The 27,161-nt window shown below is 46.2% G+C and overlaps 1 protein-coding gene across 15 annotated transcripts in view; it reads left to right on the plus strand.

Moving 5' to 3' along the window:
• Positions 1-27,161, plus strand: part of Inpp4a (inositol polyphosphate-4-phosphatase type I A) — a 118,864-nt gene that overhangs the window by 65,193 nt on the left and 26,510 nt on the right. For 5 of the 15 annotated variants that reach the window (XM_010643230.3, XM_010643236.2, XM_010643229.3 and 2 more), the window contains exons 5-17: positions 5,090-5,208; positions 6,870-6,986; positions 7,232-7,311; positions 8,805-8,916; positions 9,751-9,841; positions 10,243-10,390; positions 12,675-12,805; positions 14,796-14,900; positions 15,356-15,464; positions 17,597-17,614; positions 20,767-20,950; positions 22,426-22,644; positions 23,573-23,828. In XM_010643230.3, the coding sequence (XP_010641532.1) occupies positions 5,090-5,208; positions 6,870-6,986; positions 7,232-7,311; positions 8,805-8,916; positions 9,751-9,841; positions 10,243-10,390; positions 12,675-12,805; positions 14,796-14,900; positions 15,356-15,464; positions 17,597-17,614; positions 20,767-20,950; positions 22,426-22,644; positions 23,573-23,828 (1,689 nt within the window). The remainder of the gene's footprint in view (positions 1-5,089; positions 5,209-6,869; positions 6,987-7,231; positions 7,312-8,804; positions 8,917-9,750; positions 9,842-10,242; positions 10,391-12,674; positions 12,806-14,795; positions 14,901-15,355; positions 15,465-17,596; positions 17,615-20,766; positions 20,951-22,425; positions 22,645-23,572; positions 23,829-27,161) is intronic. The other 10 variants (XM_010643244.2, XM_010643242.3, XM_010643243.2 and 7 more) reach the window with 6 other exon arrangements.

A 27,161-nucleotide genomic window follows, 5' to 3' on the forward strand; every position in this document is an offset into this window, starting at 1 on the left:
CCCCCCACCACACAAAAAAAAAAAAAAAAAAAATCCAGAGGAAGCTGCCTGAGATAGTACTAACAGTTGATAGTACTAACAGTTGAAGCAAAAAAGCTGACAAACATACAAATAATCCCTGAAAGGGGAAGCTGGGGAAACAAATGTCCACAGTGACTTTTGAGGAGCTCTGACTTATTCTCAGCAGCCAGTGCATGTGTAGGGCTGTGCACATGTCTAGGGCTGGGTGCGTACTCAGGAAAGACCCAAGAAGGCTGGAAGCAGTCACTTTAGACTGATCTGGAGGTTCTGTATAAGCAGGAGACAACAGACAGTTTTATACTGCCTGCCTGAGCATTGAGGATGTGCCCAGTATACACACAGAGAACCTTAGCAGAAGGCACATCGGACGTCTGTGGTTCCTGGTGGTGAATATCTATCTGTCCAGCTCTATCTGACCAAGCTAACCAAGCATTCACTTCAGTGGCCACACATAACACAATAAAATGAACTTCATTAGCTAATTGGCAACAATGTCAATAAAAGGCAACAACAGAAAACCCTTAGGAGGGGAAAAACCTGATTTCTAGACTTGCCACACTGCATAATTTTAAATATTGGAGTTTCAGACAAAGAAATGAAGTGTGCAAAAAAGCCAAGAAAGTATGCCTCATACACAGGGAAATTTAAAAACAAAAACTCCATTGTCAATAGAAACTCTCTGAAAAGGCATAGATGTTTGACTTCCTAGACAAAGATTGAAAACTTGCTATTATGAATATGTTCAAAGAACTAAAGGAACCACATCAAGAAAATTAAATGAAAATACAGGAACAAGATCTCACCAAATAGAGAATATCAGTGAAGAGATAGACACCATAAAGAGTGACACACATTCTGGAGTTGAAAGGTACAACAACTGAGTTGAAAAATTCACTAAGAGGGGATCACTTGTAGATAGAAAAAGGAAAAATTGGCAAACATGGAAGACAGGTTAATTGGGATGATTTAGTCTGAGGGGGAAAAAGGTAAAGAAAATGAACAGAGCTCAGAGAGGTATGGAACACCATCAAGTGTACCAATATATTATAAGAGTCCCAGAAGAAGAGAAACGAGAGGAAGGAAAGAAAGGCTATTTGAAAAAATAATGGCCAGAAACCCTGCATTTGATGGGAAATATCTTAGAAGCATAGTGATCTCCAAGTAGGATAAACTGCAAGCGTTCTACACCTGGACAAATCATGATTAAGCCACTGAAAGCCAAAGACAGAATTTAAAAAGCAAGCAAGACATGACCTACTATGTCTATGGCTTTACCAGAAAGAGTAATAGCATGTTTCTCACCAGGAACTGTGGAGTTCAGAAGATAGGGGGATGACATGCAAATTCTTAAAGAAAAAAAACAAAACAAAACAAAAACCAGTTAACCAAAAATTCCATATCCTACAAAAATCTCTTTCAAATACAAAAGAAATGAGATAACATGTTTATACAAAAAAGTTGTATGCAGTTATTCATGACATTATTTGCAATAATTAAAATTCAAAAGCAATCAAAGTACAGCTGATAAATAGATAAACAGCATGTGGGCTGTTCATTCATGATTCATTGCTGAAAAGGGAGGAAGTATTGATACTTGCTTCAGCATGGGTGAGTCTTGACAATATGCCAAAAGGAAGAAGCTGGCATAAAAGCCCATGTGTCATATTCCATTTACATAAAATATCCAGACTAGACAAATCTATACAGAAACAAATTAGTGGTTTCCAGGTGGGATAGGGAAGAAAGATGGTGAACAATTGTTATATGGATTTTTTTTTCTTTGAGATGATGACAATGTTAAAGAAGTAGATAGTTGCACAACTCTGTCAGTGCCCTATAAGTCACTGAATTGTGTACTTCAAGAAGGTGAATTTTGCAGAATTATAAAATTGGACTTCTTAGGTATGTTTTCCATCGAATACAGAAGGTTTCTGGCCATCATTCCCCCCCTTTATCTCTTGATAGAAAACATTTTTTTAAAAAATCAGTGGTACATTGCTGAAAACTGTCATGAATCCCTAAACAATATGAAGGAATAGTCTTTCAGCACAAAAATTATCAAGAAGCAGATTTTGAATGAAGAGATGTCATAGTGTCTGGCATTGTAATATTTAATTGCTAGGAGACCCTGAAAAAAAGAGACAGAAACTGGAGCAGCAGGTCACAAATAGCACAAGAATCCTTTCCTAGCTGGGTGTGGTGGTACACTACTTAAGCCCAGTACTCTGGGAGGTTGAGACAGGAGGATCACAGGTTTAAGCCCAACTCGGGCAACTTTGGTGACTTAATGAGACCCTGTTTCAAAAATAAAACAAGGTTGGGAATGTAGCTCAGTGTGAACACCCTGCACTCAGTCTCCAGTACTGCAAAATCAGTGAATCAAATTAAATAAAAAATAAAAATCCTTTCTCAAGAGAAGGGTGGATTTCAGATTTAGCATGTTCTACCAATTGCCAAGCATCTCCTGTGAAACTTGTAAATTACAAGGATTAAGAAAATTAATTGACCTTTAAATGAGGGGGAAAAAAGGACAAAATTAGAATGTTACCATTAAGGACAACAGAAAAATGGAGCAAAATCTGTGACCTATCTTGTCCATATCTCCAGAGTGTTACTAGGATGGGGGATTAGAGGTGTAGATTTGCAGTGACTCCTGAGAGCCAGGCCTGAGGTCTGTAGGCTGAATGGGGTTTTCGACAGCCTCTTTACACTGGGGTCCATCAGGAGCTTGGCCTCAGAGGAAATGAAGGTGCCCTCAAGCACCAGCTCCTCGGGACCAGGCAGAAGCAATCGTCTGGCTTCTCCAAGAAAGACAGCATCTAGCTGGGCTATGGATCATTTCTACAGTTTTTAAAATGTTGCATTTGGCATAAATTCATGAATTTTCAGAAACATGGCAAGAGACACAAACAAATAAACAATAGAAACAGATCCACAGGGGCTCCAGATGAAGAGTTAAGACACACAGATGCTATTGTCTCTGTTTTTGAGTTTGGCTGGCTGTAGCAGAGTATCATAGACTGATGGCTTCAACACAGCAGTTCATTTCTCACAGTCCTAGAGGCCGGAAGTCCAAGATCAAGGTACCAGCAGATGTTTCCCTCCCAACCACCCCAACTCCTAATATGGTCCCATCACCTTGGGGATCAGGATTTTAACATATATGGGTTACAAGCATTCAATTTATAACATTATGTAAAGATACTATTGAATACCTCATCCGGGAGTTTTAAAACCATAAAAGAACAAAATGGGCATTGTAGAATTAAAAAAATAAAATAACTGCTTTAAAAAATTTTGGATGGATATGAAAAACATTTTGATACATTTGAAGAGAAAATTGGTGATTTTGGATATAAGTTAAGAAGAAAACTTCCAAAATGAAGCCAGAGAGATAAAATAGTGGAAAAAATAAAACAGAAGAAAATATATATTAAAATCCAGCAAGAATACATAGTACACATTTGTGTCTCAGAAGACCTGTGAAGAGAGAAGGGCTAGAAGCAGTATTTAGAGCTGAGCATTTCTCCCAAGGTAATAAAATACAGAAAGTCACAGAGTAAATGAAAATATCCCTAGATACATCATAGTAAAACTGTTGAAAGCCAAACTCAATGGAAAAATTGTAAGAGCTGCCAGAAAATGCATGTGCTCGTGCATACACGCACTCAACGCACACAGTGCTCAAAGTAGCAATAATTACACTGATGGCTGACTTCATCGTAGAAAAAAATAGAAACCATAAAAATAGAGACAATATATTTAAAGGTCTTAGAGAAAATAACCACCTAGAGAAAACATCCTTTAAAACTTGGGGCCCAGTGAAGACATCTTTCAAACCATAAGAGCCAAAGAATGTGTCACACACCAGACTGCAGACTTGTCTTTCCTGTTATGGGCGTGAGAACATATTTTTTAATTAGGGTTGATAAAATATTTTTATTTTTAATTGTGATAGGCTATACATTGCATAACATGTACTGTTTTAGCCATTTCAAATACACGGTTGAGTGACATTAAGTGTATTGACACTGTCAGTCAGCTGTAGCCACTGTCCATCTCTAGAATGTTTTTCATCTTGAAAAACCAAGTTAACAAATTGTAATGTTTTCTATTCTTAATTTTAAAGGTAGCACAACTCAGCATTCATATTTCTAGACAAACCTAGTTACTTTTACTTTGTTGAGCTTTGGTTTGCCATACAGTTTATCATTACCAAGATGTACTCTTTTTTACATTTTAATATCTTGTTAGTAAGTATCTCACTGTCAATGGTGTATCGTAGTTTAATGACACTGGGGTTCATTTTCCTTTCATACTGCATTTTATCTCAGGAAACTTGTTAGATTTAGTGAAATATGATCACTTTTTTCTCCAGGTCTTTTCCATAATGGAATTATCATTTGAAACCTGTAATATATTTTAAAATCCTTAGTATAACATGTTTTTGTGTAACTACAGAGGTTATACAGGATATCTTGAGTTCTGAAAAGTAATATTTTTAATAATTTGCATTTGATATGACTCTTATAAGGAGAATAAATAAGTAGTGACTTAAAAATAATACTTTTTATATTTGCCATAGTCTTTTAATTTTATTGCAGCATCCACCCCTCCCACCCCAAGCACATGTGGCACTGGAAGCTTACAGTTAGCTACAGTCACAGGACACAGGTTGCAGAGCTGCATCTTGTACTCCGTGGCTCTGTGGCTCCTTGATCAGCTGGCTGGAGCTGTCAGTTACTTAGGTCCTTCTGTAGGTGCATGTGGCCCATCCATTTCGAGGTTGTCGGCTCTGTGTCCAGGCTGTGGATGCAGAAGCTGCCGTCAGCATAGCCGTGCGCTGCAGTTAAAGTCTTATTGCCTTGTACATGGGAGCGGGGAGGAGGAGTGAGGAGAATTTTTAAATTTTCAAATTTAAAAAATTTAAAACATCACCTCCTTGTGACAGCTGACAATGTGCAGTCTTACTGCTTTAAGTGTCACTTTCTATTTTTGCTGGGTTTGTTGGGAACTATCTAAAGCCTGGTGTTAGAGGATTCATTTCTTTTCTCTCTTGGTCGGATAGCCTGTAGTGAGCTGCATACCCCGTCGCTAGATCGGAAACCAAATAGTTTTGTGGCAGTGAGTGTCACCACCCCGCCTCAGGCCTTCTGGACGAAGCATGCACAGACGGAGATCATTGAGGTGAGTGCCACTGCCCCTCCCCTCTGAGGGACTCAGGATGCTCTGTGGTGCTTGTGGCCCCGAAGGGAAGGTCACTCAGTTCCTGAGTGCCTGTAGCTGCTGTTCATTATATTTAAGTGAGTTGTTGTGTTTCAGTACTCAGTTGCGAGTTGGTAGTTTTCATTGCTCCTACTCATCTGGATGGTGTTTCACATTTGCCACATCCTTTACTGTTACTGATTAATTACTGATGGAGGTCCTTGACAGTGATGCTGAAGGTTGGTTGCCTTTGAAGAAGTCAGAACTAATTCTTCCTTACACTTCCAATTGGCTACTGGTTTTAGAGAATTGCACTCAATAACCAGAGCTTGGAGGAGTTGACAACTTACCAACCCCTTGCTGGGTATATCCCTATTTTTGTTAGTTTTTATTTTTATATCCTTTTGAGTTTTATGTTACATGTTTACTCTTTAAATTAAAGTTTTTTTAAAATTTTTATTTGTTTGGTCTTTTTTTGAGACAGGGTCTCCTTATGTAGTTCAGCCTGTCCTTGAACTCACTATGTAGCCCAGACTGGCCTCTTATGGCAATCCTGCCTCAGCCTCCTGAGAACTGGGATTACAGGCATGCGACACTATGCCTGGCTTACCCTTTAAATTAATTGATAAACATCCACACAATTTTTCAAAGTCCTTTTAGATAATGAGAATATTATGTATATTATAATACAAAGTATAGGAGTTGCTGGTATGAAATTCTACAGGAATTTATTTGTAGTGTGAATTATCAAACTTAACTGCACTTACATTGTTTTTACATTTTTACGTAAAAACATAATGAGGCAAAATTTTACATAGAAACAGCCTCTCAAAGTAGTATTACATTTTAGAAGATAGGCCACTCTTTCAGTCTCTGAGAAACTTGTTTTCAGATTCAGATTTATCCTCCTGTACTATGCATTTTTTTTTGAGCACTGCCTACATGTCAATCACAGTACTACATGATGATGTAAGACTGCAGGGGCCCAGGCTGTCCAGCAGGCACTGAGGCTAGATCTGGAGGTATAGGGAGAACAGCCCAGAGGCCCAGGCACCACAGGAGGCACAAATGCACCAGTAATGACTTGGTGGAAACGGTTAACCATGGCCTGAGAGAAGATACAATCTGTTGGAGCAGTGGGGCAGGGCTGAGCTGCCCAGAAATAACCACCTGTGATCTGGAAACTAGCAGCTGCTCCTAAAAAGCCAGACTTTAATTATTCCAAATATAGGAGTCTAGAAATAATAACATAAACCATTCATTTCCCCTTTCATCTGCCTGTTTGTAGGTCTTAAAGTACAGCCCAAAGTAGCAGGTCCACAATATACCTAAAGCTGTAATGCTACGAGGGTGTGCAGACACTGAACTGGCTTTACCTTTAGAAAAATCTTCCTCTCGGCTATGAAACTGTTAGGAGTGAGCCCCAGGAACAGCTCTGGAGGGCCTGGTTGTTGTTTTTGGATCTGTAAGGGGCTACCTCAGACTACATTTGCCTCTTCTGGAAAGCAGTTTTTTGGTTATATCATCCACTTAAGTGCCCTTAGCATATGGATTGATCCAAGTCAGTAAAAACAATAGTTTCTCATTGTGAAAATATTAGTATTTTTCAAAAACAATGACTTTTTTTTTCTTTTCTGTTCTAGGGAACCAACAATCCTATCTTCCTAAGCAGTATCGCCTTCTTTCAAGACTCTCTTATCAATCAGATGACACAAATCAAACTATCTGTGTATGATGTCAAAGATAGATCTCAGGGAACAGTTAAGTAACAGGTTATGGTTCCTGGGTTTTCTTCCTGCTTTACAGTTAATCATTCACATGAGAGGTGAGCACAAGATTGATTTCACTGTGGCTCATGAATTAATATTAACTCGTGTTTAAACATGTTTGTTTTTGGGAGCTTCTTTCTGAGCCTGTCTTGGACTCTCGAAGTGGGGTGAGGTGTGTCATGGGAACCAGAGGCCTGACTATTGTACTCATGCTATCTCTCCTCTCCTCCTCTCAGATGTATTTACTGGGCTCTGGAACATTCATTGTCAAAGATCTGCTCCAGGACAGGCATCATAGGTTGCATATAACACTAAGGTTGGTATTTAATTTTGTTCCTTTGAAGGGATCTGGAGTTGTGAGTTCCAGGGACAGAGTGGAAAAGGGCCCATTTGCTATTCTGAGAGAACACCTGGCCTCTCGGGGGAAGTTGTCCATGAGTGATGCAGTGTGGAACCTCCCAGTCTGTCAGGATGGAGATGTGTGCTGCCGTAACAGGCACAGCTGTGCTAAGACCTAAAGAAGGCCTAGATACACACACACCCCACACATGATTTTAAGAGTAGTTGTGTACACTCTGTCTCCTTCCCAGTAGAATATGACCTCCTAGGCAGGAAGAATTTTTCTCTACTTGCCTTCATTGCTGTATCCCGGCCACCTAGAACAGTGCCTGGTACTCAGTAAATATTTACTGAGGAAATGAATGAGTGAAAGGGAAACCCCCACTGTGTCCCTGCGGAGGGGTGAGAGATTTCTACACTTCCCAGGTTCATTTTAGAAACAAGTCTCACCCAAAACCAGCATGTTGTTCTTTATTCAGAATTATGTAAAAATTGGAAAATTATTGTCTCGGAAAATAGTTCAAAATAGCAAACAAGGAAGATTTAGTCCCTGCAATCTGGTGACATTTGGAAGCTACCACAAGTAATGACAGTGTTGCATGTGGCCATCCCATCTGCAGATAGGAAGAGTGCTCTGCCAGCTCCTCAGTGTGTATGGAGGTCTTGATTCAGGAAAAAGGAAGAGTTTTAGGAAAAATGAGAGGGTTCATGTGAGGGAAAAGGCTGCTTGGGAAAAAATATTTAGGTAGGTCTGTGCCAGAACTAAATCTAGTTGGGTCGGAGTTTAGTGTAAGAAATGAATATTTGCCTTTTGAAAAGATGACTAGTGGATGGATAACACAGGGAAGGATTTTTCCAGGCAAGAGAACAGTGAAAGTCACAAAGGAAATGTCCAGTACATGTGACTACTAACAAATTTAGAACTAGACTAAGGCATCATAAATAAAATGTGAGTGCTCCCTGGGGTGAATCAGATGGGCACAGGCCACTGGGTCTTAGAGGTGAAGCTAACCAGGACTACAGTGGTATGAGCTGTATTAGTCAGCATTTGGGGCTTTAGGAGATCCTCATTGATCTTGGAATCCAGGCCCATGCCTTGGGAATAATCAGAGATTGTGGGTGGGTGGAAGGAGCAGGATGGGGCCTGGTGCCAACAAAAGATCCTCTCCAGCCCTGGCCCTGAGATGGGTCCTGTCATCTTGGCACAGTGAGCTCAAGGGCTGGCTCCTCTCAGGGAAGCCCCCACCTTCACTAGGCGCCTCCACACCACCCCTGTCAGATGCAGCCTTTTCTTGTGCCCTGAGGTTTGCTTTTCTGCCTTCCTTGGAGAGGACTATAATGGAGAATGGTGACAGACTGAACCATGACTGGGCCTTGCCATTCTGGGGACCCCAGATGAGCCAGGAAAACTGAGCTTTGCTTTTAAGCAGAAAGGCGGTCACACTCACTAAAGCACTCTGCTTGTGGCAGGTCCGCAGAGAGTGACCGTGTGGGTAATATCACTGTGATCGGCTGGCAGATGGAGGACAAGTCAGACCAGCGGCCCCCAGTGACTCGGTCTCTGGACCCTGTCAACGGGAGAGTGAGTAGACTTTCTTCTTCCTGTCTCTCAGAAAGAGTAGGAAGACCTGTCCTCAGGGACTTACTGGCCTCAGCTCAGCAAAAGACGGGGCCTGGTTCCTGATGCCCAGGTGAGGCTTCAGGTAGGAAGCAAGGGCTTCTAGCTTAGCCCACAAGGCCCTGCTGCCCTGGAGCCCACCTCTGTTCATTCCCACTGGCCTCCTCTAAGAGGCGGGAACCAGAGGATGAAAACTTGGCCTAACCGTGGGGTAAAGAATGCAGGTGAGACTCAGGCTACCCGGCAGGCATGGGTGATAACCATCTCTCTCAGACACACTGGTGCTCAACAGACCCTCACACACTCTGTCTTCTTAGCACCCACTTGCGCATTTGTCCTCATGTGCCTCCCAGACCATAGTCTCACCACACACTCCTGTGCTTCTGAATGAGAATCCTAATTTAAGTGCCCCAGCATTGCTAAGTGGTCATTATAAAATATGAATATCTCATTGTGCCCCAAATAAGCCCCGAGCACCCACTCTGGGGATATTCCTTGGCACTGTCTATCCATCTCTCATTTTGCACAGCAGAACCCTGAAACATGATGAGAGATGACTGAGGTGATGTGCAGGGAGAGAGCTGGGGACCATTCTAGGTCTGGACCCATTCTAGGGCCCATCTGTGTGTACAGGGCAAAACAGGGCATGGGTGGTACGGGCAGCATTTGCACAGTAGAGTTCCTGGTGCATATTTGGTTAAGAGATCTCCTTGTGATATCTGAGGCCCCCATTTATGTGGAGCACAGTAGAGTCATCTGAGTCTCAGTTCTCTTGTGCTTTTCTCACCATATCCGTAGATGGTTCTCCCTGTTGATGAGAGCTTGACTGAGGCCTTGGGAATTCGTTCCAAGTATGCTTCATTGCGAAAAGACACTCTACTGAAATCAGGTAAACAGCTTTCTCTGTTGGTTCCCTTGGCATACTTGGGAGTGTCACTGCAGCCTGATTCCCCCTTTGCTCCCTACCTGCTGTGACTGTCATAGCCCTACCCCAATGGTTCCCACCTGCTGCTCATCATTCTGCCATCTTTCTGCTGCTTAACACTTCAAAAAAGGGGCTCCTCTTCCTCACGCTTTCTGGTTTCACATCAGGTTTAGTGACTGACAGCTTCCCCCCACCCCCAGCCCCTTGCCCTTTAACTCTTCTGGGACAAGGAGATTGCATGTCTTGGTTGGATCCTTCAGGCTTAGTTACTTGGTGGGGTTTGGCCCAGTGTTTCAACTCTGTGAAGACCAGGCAGAGTGCCGCCAGCTCATCTGTAGCCCATGTCTCCTGTCCTCCCGCCTTAGTGTTTGGAGGTGCCATCTGCCGCATGTACCGCTTCCCGACCACTGATGGCAACCACCTGCGGATCCTGGAGCAGATGGCGGAGAGTGTGCTGTCCCTGCACGTGCCCCGGCAGTTTGTGAAGCTCCTGCTGGAAGAAGATGCAGCCAGGTGAGGTATCTCCTGTGGCATGTGCCTGTTCCTTTTTGAGGTGTGGCTCATTCTTGGCTGGACTGTAACCTGGCCTTTGCCTCGTCTGCCATATGGCAGGGTGAGGGTTCCACGGGTTAGGTTCAAAGCCCCAGAGTTGTGCCCAGCACTTTGCCCACCTTCCCTTTTCTTCTGCTGCCCACTTGTCCTTCAGGAAGTTTGAAATAGCTGCTTGTTCTTTGGTCATAGCTGACTAGCAGTTTTCACAGTCAAGCCCACAGATAAGGGCTCCAGATACCAAGCATGACCCATCCAGGTGCTCTGATCCTGTGGACCAAGGGTCTCAACTCAGGGCCACAGGCAGAAGCCTAAGAGGTGGCTTTGACCTACGGATTTGTCTTGTCTGACCCAGCCTGTCATTTCTACGCCTTGTCCTAAAACTACGTTAACTATCAGCACCATGTAAATGAAGTGTGAGAGAAAACAAGGCAAACACAACCTCACTGTTCTAATACAGATATTTTCATTTTTATGTTGAAAAAAATTTAGAGAAAATAGCAAGAATAATGCAGCAAATATCCAGATATCTTCCACCTAAATTCACCTAATTTTATCATTTGGTTATTTGCCTTATCTCTCTATATGCATATATTTTTATAATTTTATTTAAAAAAAATTTCTTTCAGTTTTGCCCATATTTGCATATATTTACCTAGCTACAAATCTACTTTTCCATGTATCTTCACATTTCATGTTTTAATTATGAATTATGACACGTCCTGTTATCTTTGTGTTTCAGCCTCAAATAGTTCCTTCCTTGGATAGGCAGTTTAGCTTAAGACTGACATTGTTATTGTTGTCTTGGTTGTTGTAGTTGTTAGTAATAGTAATAGCTACACACTGGGCACCAGCGATGGTCCATGGTGGTAGACAGAGGAGCCGTACCCATGAGAGCCAGATGTGTCCATATGTGGAAAGAGAGGGGTCAGGCCTGGCCTCTGGGAAAAAGCAAGGTTAAGCTGACACCAGAAGCACAGGGGAAGACATGAGGAGAGGTGGCTGGCCAGGCAGTGGCTGGTAGGGCATGGGGACCTTGTTCCCACTATGACCCTGCCCGTACTGACTATTTTTCTGTTAGTTGTGCTATTTTAGTAATAAAATGGCAAAAGTTAAAATTCAGAAGTTAAAAAAGGACAATTTAGTAGAGTCCTAAAAACTTTGTAAAATGAGCATTTTTCCCTTTCAAAGGAAAGTTTGGGGTCCTCTATCTTCTACTCAGAAGCAGTCACTTTCAGGGGCTTGAGTGAGTCCTGTGTTTCTAAATATGTGCTCAAATCCTCCTGTCTTCACTGATCATTGTCTGCTGATTTCCCAGGATGAGGCTTTTACACTTTTTCAGTCTCCATTTTCCTAATATGGTCTCCTTTGGAAAAAAAATGTTTTTTTCTTATGCTGTTATGATCATATTGCTATTATTCTTGAGCTAAGCTTACAATTCATATTTTAGCTCTTACACACTTGCTCAGCTGATATTTTGATGGGGAATAACAATTCCTTTCTCCTCTTCTCCTCCTTCTCCCTTCCCCACTCCCTCCCCCATTCCCCTGTCAAGCACACATAGTACCAAGGCCAAAGCCAGACCTGGGATGACTCCATAGAGTGCTTTCAGTCTCAGATAGCTTCTTACTTCCAGAGGCAGTGAAAGGGAGAATAGCCAAGGGGGCCAGCTCCTTACAGTCATTGTCCAACCCAGAAAGGGTGACAGGCGATGGAAGAGCCAGTGACTGCAGCCTGAGCTCTGGGAGCCCCCCTGCTGAGGAGCCAGCTCTGGCTGAGCAGCTTTGTTACCTGTAGCCCAGGCAGGAAGCCCACATCTGGGGAACCTGGGAGGCGAGGGACACTGTCTTTGAAGCCCCCAAGGAGACATGACCTTGGGGCGGTGACTCCAGGCCTCCAGTTCTCTGTTCTGGAGGGTCCTGTGTCATCCTGCCCAGTTGAGGGCAGGGCATGCCTGTGCAGGGTTTCCAGGGCACAGTGACACAGCCACTCCTCAACAGCCTTTCCCATCGTCCCCATCTCTTCTTGGTTTCCCTTGAACATTCAACACACTCCTGTAAAAAGCTTTGCCACCCACTCCTATGGGGTCATTGGTCTGCCTGACGTGTAACTGTCACTTCCATCCCCTTCCCTTCATATGGACAGTTTAATTACTCTCTGGCCCTTCCTGAGTGTCAGTGCTCCTTCCCTGTACCTTCTGACCTCCTGGTAGGGGGACCCCCCCGTCTCACCTGTGTCTTTCTTACAGAGTCTGTGAGCTGGAGGAGTTGGGGGAGCTGTCCCCTTGCTGGGAGAGCCTCCGGCGCCAGATTGTCACCCAGTACCAAACTGTCATCCTCACATACCAGGAGAACCTGACTGACCTCCATCAGTACAAAGGTGGGTACAGTCCTGCCCATTTGAGGCATCCACACCCCCACTTTCCTGGCCAGAGATCTGGAACACAAGTTGCTCACACACTTGCACTGACACTTTTTTTTTTTGGTTCTGAGGATTAAACTTGGGTCCTCGTGCTTGCGAGTCAGGTGGCAGAACCACTGAGCTAAATCCCCGGCCCTGCACTGACACTCTTGAGTGGGGTTTTAGAAATAGATTTTCATGTAGGTGGGATTCTTTCATATGTGGGGTTTTCAGATCCTAATTAAAAAGACCAATCAATGAATTGTCAGAAAAAGCTTTCTGTAATGTTATCTGTCTAAACCACCATTGTAGAATGAAATTTGGGGAGATAGAACTATAGGCTATATACCACTGAAGCAACCAAAAGGATTAAGACATACAATTGCCTATAGACAAAGCGGCTTTACAGATTTTTCTGGTTTCGATATTCAGTGTTATTTTAATTGAACATATAAATTGTTGGCGTGGAATCCTCCATTTAAGGCTCAAATACCTCTTGTTGTGGTACTGGGGATTGAATCTAGGATTTGTATATGCTTGGTAGCCACTCTGCTGATCCACTCCCCAGCCCTTCACCATTTATTCTTAAGAGACTTTGTCTGATTTTCAAAATACTCTCTGGGTAGATTTAGATGACTGTTCTCAATTATTCATTTCCCTTTCTCCCAAATTGAAAAAATACTTTTGTTTTTCATTATTTTATTCATTACTTTAGTATTTCAAATTATTCTGTCTTCCCTTCTTTTCCTCTACATAATTTTATTTTAGGATTTAAGGAAAATCTTAAGTCTTTAATGTATTTTTGACATGGAATGTAGGCACCTGTCCGTAAACTTGAGTGAGAGGAAGCCAAATATAGGTCTGCATGGCTTAGGGTTGAGCCTGAAGAACATGTCTAATTGCACCACCAAGAAATGTCAGCATTTGCTGAGGAACTAGGCACCTACCCATGCTGAATGGATGCTACCTGGGAAAGTGTGGCACCTACACAACCTTGAGTTTTCCAGAATAGAGCTTCTCAAATTTCAGTCTCAGAATCTGGCTAAAAAGCAAATCCAGAACCCTGCATTTCTCTTGAGTCCTAGGTCTTTCATGCTGCTGATCTGAGAGCCACAGCGTTAACACCAAGCTTTAGGGAGTTAACTCCTATGGCAAAATGCAGAGTGTATAGCTGCTGGCCTGCGACCTGTGTACTGGCACTATTCACCAGGTGGACTGTTTAATTTCTTCTGCTCCCCTGATCACCACTTAAATGTGTAATGCCTGTGTGTGGTAGGTGTGTGGTTCTTCACTTAATTAATTATGGATTCTGGAATTTGGTTATAGAAATAAGCTTGTGAATATAGATTACAAAACATCAGCCTCTCCAACCAGGCATACCCAAAGGCCCTTGTCAGGCCATGTGACCTCAGGGCTTTATCAGTGCTGTGTGGCACTTGTATATTGTGATGGCCCGTGGTGATGAGCAGACCTTTGCATCACTTACTAGAATTGCAATGTGTTGCTCTGGGTGATAGCAATCTCTAGGCTGGGACTCATTTGCTTCTTAGAGTGATCTTCATTACAAGATCACATCTGAGTGTCAGGTCTCTGAGTTGTGAGCTGAGTCCCAGAGGGCATGGCCTTCTTAGACTACAGCTGGCTGAAGCTGGTCCTCCCTGGCTCCCTTCACCACCCACGTACCCTGAGCCAGTCTTTGGCTGGTGAGCTTTCCTTAGAGCCCCCATCTGTAAAGGCAGCATACTCACAGCCACCACTGCAACACCTGCTTATGTGCAGGTGCAGCACCAGAGTGCCTTTTTTTTTTTTTTTTTTTTTTTTGGGTACTAGGGATCAAACTCAGGTCCTTGTGCTTGTGAGGCAGGCAGCAGAACCACTGAGCTAAATCCCCAGCCCCAGAGTACCACTTTTCTGCTTGCTATTTGTGATACAAGTTGAGACTTTTGTTTTCTCATATTGCATTTCTTAGGTCCCTCATTTAAAGCAAGCAGTTTGAAAGCAGATAAAAAATTAGAATTCGTTCCCACAAACCTGCACATACAAAGGATGAGAGTTCAAGACGATGGAGGATCAGGTACCTCTCTTTCTTTCTTGTTGAATCACATTCATTTCTTTTCTCCCTGGATCCTTGGTCCTTGAGCTGCCTCACCTCTATCCCAGTTTACCTGTACACTGTGCTGCTGTGTGGCTCAGAGAAGAAACATCCTAAGACCTTCAAGAGGTTTTTATAAAGAACCCAAAGCCCTGCCCCACTTCCTTTCCTAGGAAAGAAGGAAACTAGTGTTGGGAGGAGTTTCCTACAGCTCTTTATGGCTGCACCTAGAGGCCCACAGAAGTCCTCTTTGCTGAGATGATGGTGTCTGGCTCCTGTGGGCCCTCTGACAGCCCAAGATATGGGATTAAGGGAACCCAAGGTTGTATGGAGATAGGCTGCAGAGGCAGCATCCCAGAGTGGTGTGCATATCCCTGTAGCTGGCTTGTCCACAGGCCTGAGCCCAGAGTAATGGAGGAGAGCTTTCTGTCATTCAGATCAGAACTACGACATTGTCACCATCGGAGCACCAGCAGCACACTGCCAAGGTTTTAAGTCAGGAGGTCTCCGCAAAAAGCTGCACAAATTTGAAGAGACTAAGAAACAGTAAGTAGAAGGAGGGATTTGTGGCGCTTGTACAGCTGGCTGATGTTTCTCAGTTTAAAAAAAAAAAAGTCAAAAGATGATTGCAAAAACATCCAAGCATCCAGTCCGCTTCTGTGTAGCAGGAGGAGCTGCATTTCAGACCTGTGCTGCTCTGTGTGTGTGATTGAGCTGGTGGGTAATGAAAGCACCTCAGTAGTGGTCTTGTCACTTCAAAATGAGCAGCCCCCATGACCTGCCTTTGAGTGATGCTTCAGCTAACAGCCCTGTGAGAACTCTGATGGCTCTGCTTTCTCTAGATTCACTGGCCAGTCAGTTGAGCAGCAGAACCATAAAGGCAGGAGTGCACTGTGTCCGTCCTAAAGGGCAACAATGGGAAGCATTCTGTTTGAAAGGCATTGCGGGGAGAGGTGTTTCAGATGAGGCCATGGAAGATGCAGTGAAGAAGAGGAGGTGAAGCTAAGAGCTGGCCTCATTGCCAGCCTGCTTTATGCTGGTAAACAGGGACATGGGCCTGAGAGGTCTAGGCCTGGCTGTGTGGAGAATAGGGCCTTGCCTGGGAGCAAACAAATTAATAACCACTATTTCGGTGTAACTGGGCCTGGATTTGTGGATCAGGGCTAAGACTCAGTTTGGGCAGGAGAGATCCATTAATCCCAGCTATTGCTTTGGATACAAAGGATGCATTCCCTGATGATCTTTTAGAAATGTCACCAGGCACACTGTAAATGGTTCAAGGGGTACAAGTGTAAGAGGTGGCCCCATGAGTGTAGATGGCCCCATGAGACCTTTGAGGTAGAGGAAGTGGTGTGAAAGTCTTAAGTTGGGGAGAATAATTAGGACCTGAGTGTGTGTTGAGGTGAGGCTGGGAGGGGCTAGCAAGTGAATGAGGTGAGGTAGAAGAGAGCACAGCTGGAGGACAGTTCTGGAGAAAATGAAGGGGTGGGAGCAGCCAGTTCACCCCAGAAGGGACAAGAGGTTTGCGAGGTGGAAGGGGGCAGTCTGAGTGTAGATGGAAGCACCTCTGCCATTTGCAGTGAGGGGGCGTTCAGATTTAGCAATTGAGAGTAGAAGTTTGAGGGAAGGTGAGGCAAAGGCCCAGGGAACATCCAGAGAGCCCCACATGTTTGGGTGCAGACAGATGGAAGAGAGCTTTAGCACACATGGGGACTCAGTGGGCTGTTGCCCACCTGTGCTGCCGTGACCTGCAGTCAGGACCTTGCATGAGAAAATTGCCCATGAACTGCATCACAGAGTGAAAAGCTGAAAGATTAGACCATTGCTCAGTCCATAGCCAGGTGGTCAGGGAGATGATGAGAGCAGCCTTGACATGGGGAAGGAAGCCTGGCAGCTGAGCAGGGAGCAGAAGAGAGTACGGTGGGAGAGGTGTGTGTGGCAACCAGCTGGGCCTGTGGGTCCTGGGTATGAGGAGGAGAAGCAAGGAGGGAAGGTCAGCAAGGGCACTTGGGTACTGGCTGAGAGGCCCCACAGAGCCTGCTTGACCTTGTTCCTCCCTGCCAAGGGTGCTGCTCACAGAGGGGACTGGATCTGCCCTTGTATTCACTGTACCCAGGGGTCCCTTGGGGAATAGGAAGACCACGAAGCTCCCTGAAGCCACCACAGCTCTGCACAGCCGGCAGAAAGCGTGTGTCTGTGTGCTTTGCATGTTGCTGTTTGGAGAGCCTGTGTGTAACCTGAGATGGTGTGGGGGTCCTGACAGGGAAAGCTCAGTTCCTCTGCGTGGCCAGCTGAGGGTGGCCACCTGGCTGTCCCTGTCCCTGGAGGTTGGAGTACTGACACCTCATTAGTCTACATATTAACTTCAGAACTTCTCCCTGCCCAAAATGCTTCTTCAGTGTTTTTCAGATATATGCGCAATTTATTTTATTTCTCTCAAATGTGACAAAATCCCTTGTACAACAGGTTTTCTGAAGTCGAGTTTTCCTTCAAGTGCAGGTGTCCCTGGCCTCCGGTGGGGTGAAGCCACTGGGGCTCCTAAGGTTAGCCCTCTCACAGTTAGGGCCTCAACAAGTAACCTGAAGTGTTTTAACAAAAAGTCACTTAGCTTTTTAAATTTTTTTTTTGCATTTATTATCTGCTGACTGCTAATACTTCATTTTGGTTCTTTTCTTTAGCAGTTTTGAGGAGAGTTGGTGAGTTTTCTGTCTGTGCAGAGAGTGTCTGTCGGGTCTCGCTCTCATGCTGTCCCAGCCTGCCCAGGGGGTGCTGCACCCCATGGGGCCAAGCGTCTCTGAGCACCCTGCCTTGTAGATGAGCTCTCCCTTCCAACTGCAATGTGCTTTGATAATGAATAGCCAGTCTGCAGTCTATTCTTCACCTTGCCAACCTAGTGGCATCTATTGCCACGCTGAGTCTGATGCAGAGCCCAGTGCTGTTGCTCTCGGGCTGTGGAGGAGCCCTCCTCCCGCAAAGGCCTGCATGCTGGGATCTCACATCCCCCCACTGGTGTGGGACCTCTGTTCTGTCTTCTTTTACAAGAGCATTGAGGCCTTTCAGTTTTCACCTCACCTTCACCTTGTGTACAAATGAAATGATAATGATTTGTGTGGGTTTTTCTAATAGTGTTACTAGGATCACTTTTCCCCCCTGGGGGTCTGCATTTAGGGCTCCCCTCCATAGACCCAGTCCTAGAACAGGGGCCTGCAGTGTCACTTCATTCCAAGGCACCTGCAGCCTTGGCTCACCACCTGGAGCTGGTGACCCTGACCCTCCAGTGCCACAGCTGAGCCCTGCCTGAGGTGTCAGGGTGCTGCAGGAAGTACTGAGGACAACTCCACACATACCCTGCTGAGGCCACTTCCCCTGGAGAGGGCTGCAGCTGCTCTGCCTCTGCTAGGGGAGCCTACAGCCTCTCTGGAAGTGGCCCCTGCAGGCTTCCTCTCACCTTTTATCCTTGGGGCCCCATTGAAGGCCCATCCTTTCCCTTAGCAGAATGAGTAAAGGACCTGGGGTTGGATCTGAGAGATGGGAATGAGTGGTGGGACACAGCCAAAGGCCCCATGTCTTTGGTAAGTCCTCATCCAGGCATCTTAAGTAAACCTTATCTGGAAAGTTCTTCAGGTTTCCTCTTGACTGAGGAGTTGAGATCTTTCAGAGCCCAGCCTGGGCTCTACCACTGTGTTCCCCGTACACAAGATTTGCCTGAGACAGGCGAGGAGCCTTCCTGCCTGGCAGATGTGAGGACTAAGTGCCAGTCAGAGAGCACCTAGTACCTCCATCCTTTTTGCCTTGCGAGACCCAGCTTCTCAGGAGTCCAGGTTCTGCAAAAGCAGCCTTGGCCTTCAGGCCCACTGCTGCTCATCTGCTCCCAGCCCTCCCAGAACACTGCACCCCTGCATTCTCCTGGTACCTTCAGGTCCGCTGTCACCTCTGCTCCACTTAGTTCTGGAAGCTCAGGGCAGTTAGTGGCACCTAGAGGCCCCTTCTCTAAAGGTAAGGCTTCCGGGGTGGGGGCGGTTATAAAGTGGCAGAATGTCTGCACCCTGGTGCCTCTCTTTCATGGGGCCAGGATTTTTAGAGGGAGGTAATTGAGCACACATACTCATATGCTCCCAGTCATGTCTACCCTGCTCTTTGCAACTTGCACCTCTCTCACCCTTCCACAGCCTTCCTGTGCCTGTCCCAGGTGCTGTTATTAGCACATGATTTGTAAGAGTTCAGGGTGATAGGGTGGGAGGGTGTTTTCCTCTTGGGCTTGGGGTGGGTATGTATGAGTTGAAGAATACACTGCCACATACACAGAAGGAGGCCTAATTACAGTATGCATTTCATACTGAGGGCCTGGGAAGAATAGATTTTTAAAAATGCCTCTTTTGAGATGTATTTTCAAGACTAAATTGTTAAATGGCTGCTATTCATTTGGAAGAGTGATTGCAGATTGGAAAGCAGTTGTGAGCACATGTCGCTGTGCAATGGCTCCTGGTGCCGTGCAGGCTTAGTTACTGTCTACTGCATGGGCTTCTGGCAAACTCATCATGTTCCATTGTGGTGTGTGGGCTTGTGGCGGTGCTGTTTCTTCGTGGGTGCTTTGGTTTGTGGCGTTTGCATGCTTGCCCCATGGTCTAGCAGCAGAAAGGGCAGTGGCAGTTTCTTGGTGACCCACTCTTCTGGGTTTCCCTGGGAAGGGCCAGCTGACCTTCACCTCCAGGGGACATGGTGGAGAGATTGTGTACTAAGGGAACTCTCTGTCCTCCACTTTCTCCTTTGTCGTCAGAACTCAAAGGGTTCCCCAGAAGGAACCCTTTTGTCCTCCAAAAGGCCACCGACGGCCCTTCTTTCCAGGAGGTGAGGGATATGATTCACCCAGAACTTTGAGCCCCAAACTTTAGGAGACCTCTGCACTGGCAACTTGTACCTCTTGCCTTCCTTGGCATCCTCAGATGGTCAGGAACTTAATCTATAATACTGAAATGATTGGGATCTGAACTGAAAGACATGCAGTTGTCACTGCCACTGAGGAGGACCATGTACCTCCACACAGCCAAGCATGTGGAGCAAGCCCCGAGGCTCCAAGCTGTTGCTCAGAGGGCTGCCACTTTGACATTAGCTCCCAGATACGCATGCTTCTTAGTGGTGAAGAGGTGGGAAGGAGAAAGAGCCGAACTTTCAAAGCCACACAGGTGCTGGGGCCTTGCCACTGGTAGGGCATTCTTCACTTCCTCTTCCTCTGGCACAGTGCTATGCTTCAAAGGGGAAAGCCCTGGCACAAGGAGAGAAGACAGGCCCAGCATCTTGGAGACTCACTAGGTTCACACACATGAGGGAGGAGAACTGTGAGTGTTCTCAGAAAGATTGAAGGTCTGATTGGTCAAATGAAAAAGAGGGTTTTGCAGATTTTTTTTTTTTTATTATTTTGTTTGGTTTTGGCAAAGTCTGGTACCCACTATAGCGTTTCCCTTCAGTGAGATAATTTGGCCTCTTCTGATATAAAGCAACCCCAGGTGTCACTTAAGAACTGATTTTAAGTTGATAGAAGTTCTTAGGTAAACATTCTAAGCATTTGGGAATTTTGGCGGGGGTGATGTTTCAGTGTCTACACACATATACATGGTAAAAATGCAGACACATACAGAGATAAAAGACTTCATCCTGTTCTAATATTTTATCCTTCTACTATGTAGATAAGAAGGATTGGCCAAGGTTTCCTTTTGCCCATCCGCAGATAGACTAGCCCAGGAAACAAAATGTTCTTTGTTTTGGGATTCGTTGTGAGCTAGGGTTGGGCTGCCGCCGCCATCTCATCAGATTTGAGAGAATCCCTTAGATCTGTTCCTGTCTTTTGTAGTACTTCGTCTAGCTGCCAGTCCATAATCTACATACCACAGGACATCGTCAGAGCCAAGGAGATTATTGCCCAGATCAACACCCTGAAAACCCAAGTTAGTTACTATGCAGAGCGGCTCTCAAGGGCAGCCAAGGACAGGTCTGCCACCGGTCTTGAGAGGACTCTTGCTATCTTAGCAGACAAGGTAAGAGGGGTGCTGTGCTGTACATGGGGTGGGGGTTCTTGTGGGTGCACGTGGGGTTGGAGTGGCTCTTAGGCCACCTGCTGAAGGATGGAGACTGTGTGAGCTATTGTGTGTGCATGGGGAGCAGGACTGTGCTGGGTTGAACCAGTTGCACCCTGCTTGGCAAAGAGGTGAATTTTCTCCCTGGACCCCCACCATGCTGGAGCCTCCTCTGCTCTTCCTGCCGGCTTTGCCCTTGTGGCCTTGGCTGCGTGTGGCCAGCCCAGCCTCTCCTCAGTGCTGGAGCTGCTGTCCCAGACACTTGTCTGTCACTGGGCCCTGAGAATCTCTGTCTCTTGAGGGAAGGACCCAAGGACCCATGGGTCTCTGGAAGCTACTGGATACCACAGGGCTGCCCAGGTGTGCCCAGTGCTGTCTCTCTCTTTTGGTCCTACTTCCTACAAAGTCCCAGAGAAGTTTGGTAATTTATTTTCTTATTGTTGCAGAGCTGGATGAGCCCTGGCAGAGCCTTGTACCTGTCAGGTGCTACTTCATGCAGATGTGTTCTCAGTAGGCCCCTAGGCTTGCTTTGTTGGCCAGAATAATCCACATCTTTCCTAGGGGTGGCCTAATCAACACTTGGGGGTGGGGGGCACATTTTTACCGTAGTTGGGTTTTTAAAAAAGAAACGGGTGTTATCCAGGCAAAGAAAAGATCAATATAATCATACTGGCTTGTATGTAATCAGTAAACCAGTTCTAATTAATCGTAACTCAGCTGGATTAGAAAATATGTAAATGTTAGTCCATACTGAGGGAGTGGACATATCAGATCTTTGTGAAGAATACTTTTTCTTATCTGTCTGTCTCTCTCTAATACATACACATGTGTGCACATACACCAATTCTGGTTGCACATCCTCACCCACACTTGTTTTACTGAGTGTGAACTGCTGTTCCTGATCAGAACAATAAGGATGGGAGGAAGATGTAGTTGTCATCAGTAAAATTTTGAACCCCAGAACCCCTGATGCATACCAAATTCTCCAAAATCAGGACTGCTGTGCCAGGAGCCCAGCTGTCCAGAGTCCAGGTCTTGGGGTATTAGATGCAAAGGTACAAAAAGAAGACTGAAGTGATGACACCAAAGTAATGCTGGTTGCTGGAGACTTGCTCTGTGGAGACTGAGGGCCAGCCCAGGACATTGGCCAAAGCTGTGATGCTGGGCTCTCTTGAGCCCCTTCCTGTAGCAAGCAGGGTCCAGGGCAGGCTAGGGTCAAATTTTTTTGTGTGTGTTCTCCAGTGTGATGGGAAGTTCTTGCTAAGACACAGCCCTAGCAGAACACATAGAGCCTTTGCTATCAAGCATCCCGAAGGATGTAGTTCTTTAGCTGCTCGGTACTGTGGAGTAGTGGGAAGTCAGACTTGCTGGGCCTTGGCTATCTCCTTCTCCAAGAGAAAGAAGGCCCAGCAGCCCTGCTCTGTATGTCCTGGCAGACCCGGCAGCTGGTCACTGTCTGCGACTGCAAACTGCTGGCCAACTCCATCCATGGGCTAAATGCTGCGCGGCCTGATTACATCGCTTCCAAGGCCTCTCCCACCTCAACTGAAGAGGAGCAGGTAATGCTTCGGAACGACCAGGACACCCTCATGGCCAGGTGGACAGGGAGGAACAGCCGATCTTCCCTGCAGGTGGACTGGCATGAGGAAGAGTGGGTGAGTCTGCTCTCGGCAGTTATCATCCTGGGGTGAGAGCTACAGAGCCTGCTACCGGTCTCTTCCCTATGGGGTACCTGAAGGATTGGGTCCTAAGGGGCTTCACAAGCTCCAGGGCTCCTTCTCAGGTGGCTCTTAGGCCACCTGCTGAGTGATGGAGACTGTGAGCTATTGTGTGTGCATGGGGAGCAGGACTGTGCTGGGTTGAACCGGTTGCACCCTGCTTGCAGAGAGGTGGGTTTTCTCCCTGGACCCCTACCATGCTGGAGCCTCCTATGCTCTTCCTGCTAGCTGCACCCTTGTGGCTCTGGCTGCCTGTGGCCAGCCCAGCCTCTCCTCAGTGCTGGAGCTGCTGTCCCAGACACTTGTCTGTCACTGGGCCCTGAGAGTCTCTGTCTCTTGAGGGACTGACCCATGGAACAACTTCTTCGTCCTTTGTTGAAGCTCCCCACAGCACTGAACTACTCACCACAACAAAATGGTCCTCCAGCCCTGACATACATCTCGTGGCCTGTGTGGGTTACACAAGTCACTCGCAGCAGGCCCTTCTCCAGCTCCCCACCCTATTGGCCAGCTGTTTCCATTCCCTTCCAGCTAAGAGGGCCTTAGTGTATGTGGTGGCTGAAGGCAGCCTGCAGCAAAGTAGGGAGAAGAGAACCAGCCCTTAGTGCCCTGGAACCCTTCTGGTGGTGTTGAAATGCTGTCTTCCACAGTTACCAGCAGACATCTCTCAGTCCTTCAAAGCAGTGGCTATAGGACATTATTGGTTGTTAAAAAGCCAGTACAACTTTAGTGGGAATTAGGAACCTGATCTTTGTGATACTTTCATGAGCAGGCATCCCTGGCTGGGGATCAGTGGAGTGGGTTTGTGTTCTGTCCTGGTTTTCCACTGGGGACCTGACCCACCTGGGCCCTGTTGCTTTGGAAGGAGAAAGTGTGGCTGAACGTGGACAAGAGCCTGGAGTGCATCATCCAGCGGGTAGACAAGCTGTTGCAGAAGGAGCGTCTGCATGGTGAGGGCTGTGAGGACGTCTTCCCCTGTGCAGGCAGCTGCACCAGCAAGAAAGGTAACTGCGACAGCCATGCCTACTGGATCAGACCGGAAGACCCCTTCTGCGATGCCCCCTCCTCGCCATGCCCTTCCTCCATGCCCGCCGCTGCATGCCATCCTCACCCAAGTACACGTGCGTATGCATCTCTGCTTTCCATGCTGTCTCCACCTTGTGCTGTGTCACATCTGTTTATCTGTGCCTCTGAGTCCAGGCAGACTGCAGGGACAGCTAGCAGGCTGAGTGGGGTGACCCAGGGCATGAAGCAGGAACAGAAGGGTGGGAGCCCTATCCTGCCATTGTCTCCTGTGCAGCTGGAGCCCATGTATGAATCTGCATCTCCACCAAAGGCAGACTTTCAGGGCCCTGCAAGGTCATACTGCTAAGGCCATGCAGGCAGGGCTTCTGGCCTTTTCAAGTTTGTAAACAAACCCAAGAACCTGAAAGAGGCAAGGATGCAGATCCCTGCAGGATGGTGTTCCTTGCCGCAGGAACTGATGGGATGGAGGGAACGGTGACTCTCACAGCAACTCTACTGGATGAGGGATAGGATCAGGCCATGAAGACTTGCCCAAAGCCAGTCGTCATTAGCTGGGCATGTTCTTACCTGTGGGAGCCTTGTTGCTTGGAAACATAACTCAGTCAGATACCTGGACCTCAGGAGGACTGCTTTTCTTCTGTTCATCCGCACCCTTACAGGGAGGCCTTTAGGAGGTGGTAGGACAGTACCATGAAACAGCATGTTTCAGAGCATCCTTCTCTGCAGAGACAGAAGGCATACTCAGAGCTTGCCCTGCAGTAGCCTTAGAGCTGGGGACTACACGCTTTCTAAGCAAGTGGATCCTGAGTCCTGACCTCATGAGTATACCCACCTTTTCCTGCAAGAGCTGGTGAGGGTCTTGGGGCCAGGCAGCTCTCCTTTGGAGCTATGAGCCATTGTTAAGGAAGGCCAGTATACACCAGGGTCGAGGCCTTTAAATTCTCAGCTGGGCAACTCCCATCCATGGCAGAACTGTACTCCTTTGTTGAAGCATTTTGGTAGACCCTTCTTCTGTGTGTGAGGTGGACATGACCTCTGTGGCTCCTGTAGTCTGTTTGCAGGGCACTGTCCCATCAAGTCTATTTCTGTGGTCTCCATGTCACATAATGTCATGTAACATCACATCCCCAGACTATGGCTAGTTCACAGAGCTGCTTGTCTCTCTTGTTTTCTTTTTGTTGTTTTTATTTTAATGTAAATTGTTTCTTTTTAAAATTTTCTGAAAGTTTATTTCTCTTTAATATTTAATACTGTTTGTAGGGGCAGAGGGTGTAGCTCATATGTGTGTGTGTGTGTGTGCCTTATTTATAATTTTTAATTTTTTTCTGCAGGTATAAAAAGTAATTTATTGGAGTTTTTAAAATTCAGGAGCTAGTTTATATAATCAGATATGCTGCGTATCCATAACTTACATGTCATTTTCTTGTGGACACGTCTTGTTTACATATAGACTCATTCAAATTCAGTTTCCTGATTATTTAAGTAGTGATTATTTAAGTTCATTTTTGTTATAGTAAGGTTTGACCTGTACTTTCTATGTCATCAACATCAGCTCTGTTGTAGTCATGGGCGCATGAAGAGTGCATGAGGGAGCCTCCCTCTGCTGATCAGTACTCAAGTGTAAGAACTCACACGCCACTAAAGAATTGTGCATTGTCCCTAGCTAGACATCTCTGGCACAGCCAGGAAACCATTCAGGCCCCACTGTGACCAGGAGGACAGGAAGAACTACAGGAGCTGTTTTGGTGAATCCCTTGTCTACATTAGAGAGCCTGGCTCCATGGGGTCTCTCCATTCCATTCTAGGTTAGGGAGTGGTCATCTTGGCCATATGAGCAGGTTGTGCTCATACCAACTTATATATTAAATGAGCACAGCTGTGCTCTCAAAAGCCGAATCACTTTTCCTTTCTCTGCCTATTTGGATTCTTGGTTTTCCTGCCTTCCTGCTCACTGTCCTGAGAACCAGGCAGGGGCCTTGCCTGTCATGGGGGCCAAGTCCCAAAGAGGGCACTGAGAAGTGCCGGCCAACTGGAACCACTGGGACCCGTGCACTGCTCTTCCCTCGGTGTTTCTCCACCAGTGCCTCACACCCTCCCTGAACCCTCTCTGCCTAGTACACCACCATTGCCACTGGGATTTGGCAGCTCCCATCACCTTTCTCAAACATACGGTGTACTTTCTTATTCTCACACCCAAGAGTCATTTGGACCCCAGCCCAGATTTTTGTTAACCTGTGTCTGGATGCACCCCAGGTTCAGGTGCCCCTGAGATCAGGCTGAAATATATATGTACACACAGAGAAAGTCCACAGTGGTTGTCAGATCTCAAGGAACCCCATGACCCAAGACAAGGAATATCACAGCAACCCCTTTTCTCTCCTTTTTGGTTAGAAGAAGAATTTAGCAAGTGAACTTGGTCCCAGATGAAGCAACAGAAATGGTCCCAGCCCTGCTCTTTGGGGTCACCCTGGAAGCTCCCAGCATAGATTCCTAGACCTTGCTCCCTATTGATAGATGTGGAGTCCTGGAGGAGGTGACCCAGGGAGGCAGATGTGTGTGTTTCTCCAAGCCCTGAGGATCTGACTCCCAGGACAAAGCCTCAGAGTCACTCCCGGCTTGCCTTTCCCCACTACTGGGCTCCTTTAGCTAGGTAGTCCCAGGGTACTTGGGCTCTGACAGACATCGAGCCCTGCACCTTAAGGGACTTTGCATTTCTATTCCTCTGCGCCAAATATGATTAGAGAGTGAGGACCTCTTGCCATCTTCTTTATTCCAATCCAGACTGCAAACATCTCCTTCAAGCTGGTTCTGGCAGGTCTTGGGAATCCAAAACCACCTGTTTCAGTACCCTGAAGGCATCCCTTAAGTGATAGGCTCAGACATAATGTAAAGCAAATTTTTACTTCTATGATTCCTTCTCAAACTTGTTGTCTCTCAGATGGCACTTGAGTAACTAGCAATTTTAGAGTTTTTAAGGAAAATGTGAACTGAAGTGAGCAACCCAGTTATAGCTTAGTAAAAGTGAAATGCTTTCTTTTGAGACCTGGGAGTCCTAACTGGGGCCTTTCCCCAAGCCATACAACTTTTACATTCAGTTAAGTCTTGAAGACTGGCTTAGAGTTCATTACTGAGTCTTAGTGTAACAGTCTCACTGGTCCGTCTTGAACCCAGGCCTGCCCAGTACATCAGAGCTGCAGCCCCGCTGGGGATTTGCTGGCCAGCCCCTCTCGTCTGCTGTTATAAGCTAATGTGGGCTCCATCACTGCCATACCGTTGATGTGGGCGCTTTGTGTGTGGCATGTATCACATCATACTGTTGGACCCCTCGTGCCGGAGAACATTTTATGTTGGAACATTAGCAACATGAATGTCAACACTGACAAATCAGTTTCTGCACACTATTGAGAGGGGCTCCTCTGCCTTGGAGC

Source organism: Fukomys damarensis, unplaced genomic scaffold, assembly GCF_012274545.1.
Source record: "Fukomys damarensis isolate Sample0158 unplaced genomic scaffold, DMR_v1.0_HiC HiC_scaffold_9, whole genome shotgun sequence".
Lineage (NCBI taxonomy): Eukaryota > Metazoa > Chordata > Mammalia > Rodentia > Bathyergidae > Fukomys > Fukomys damarensis.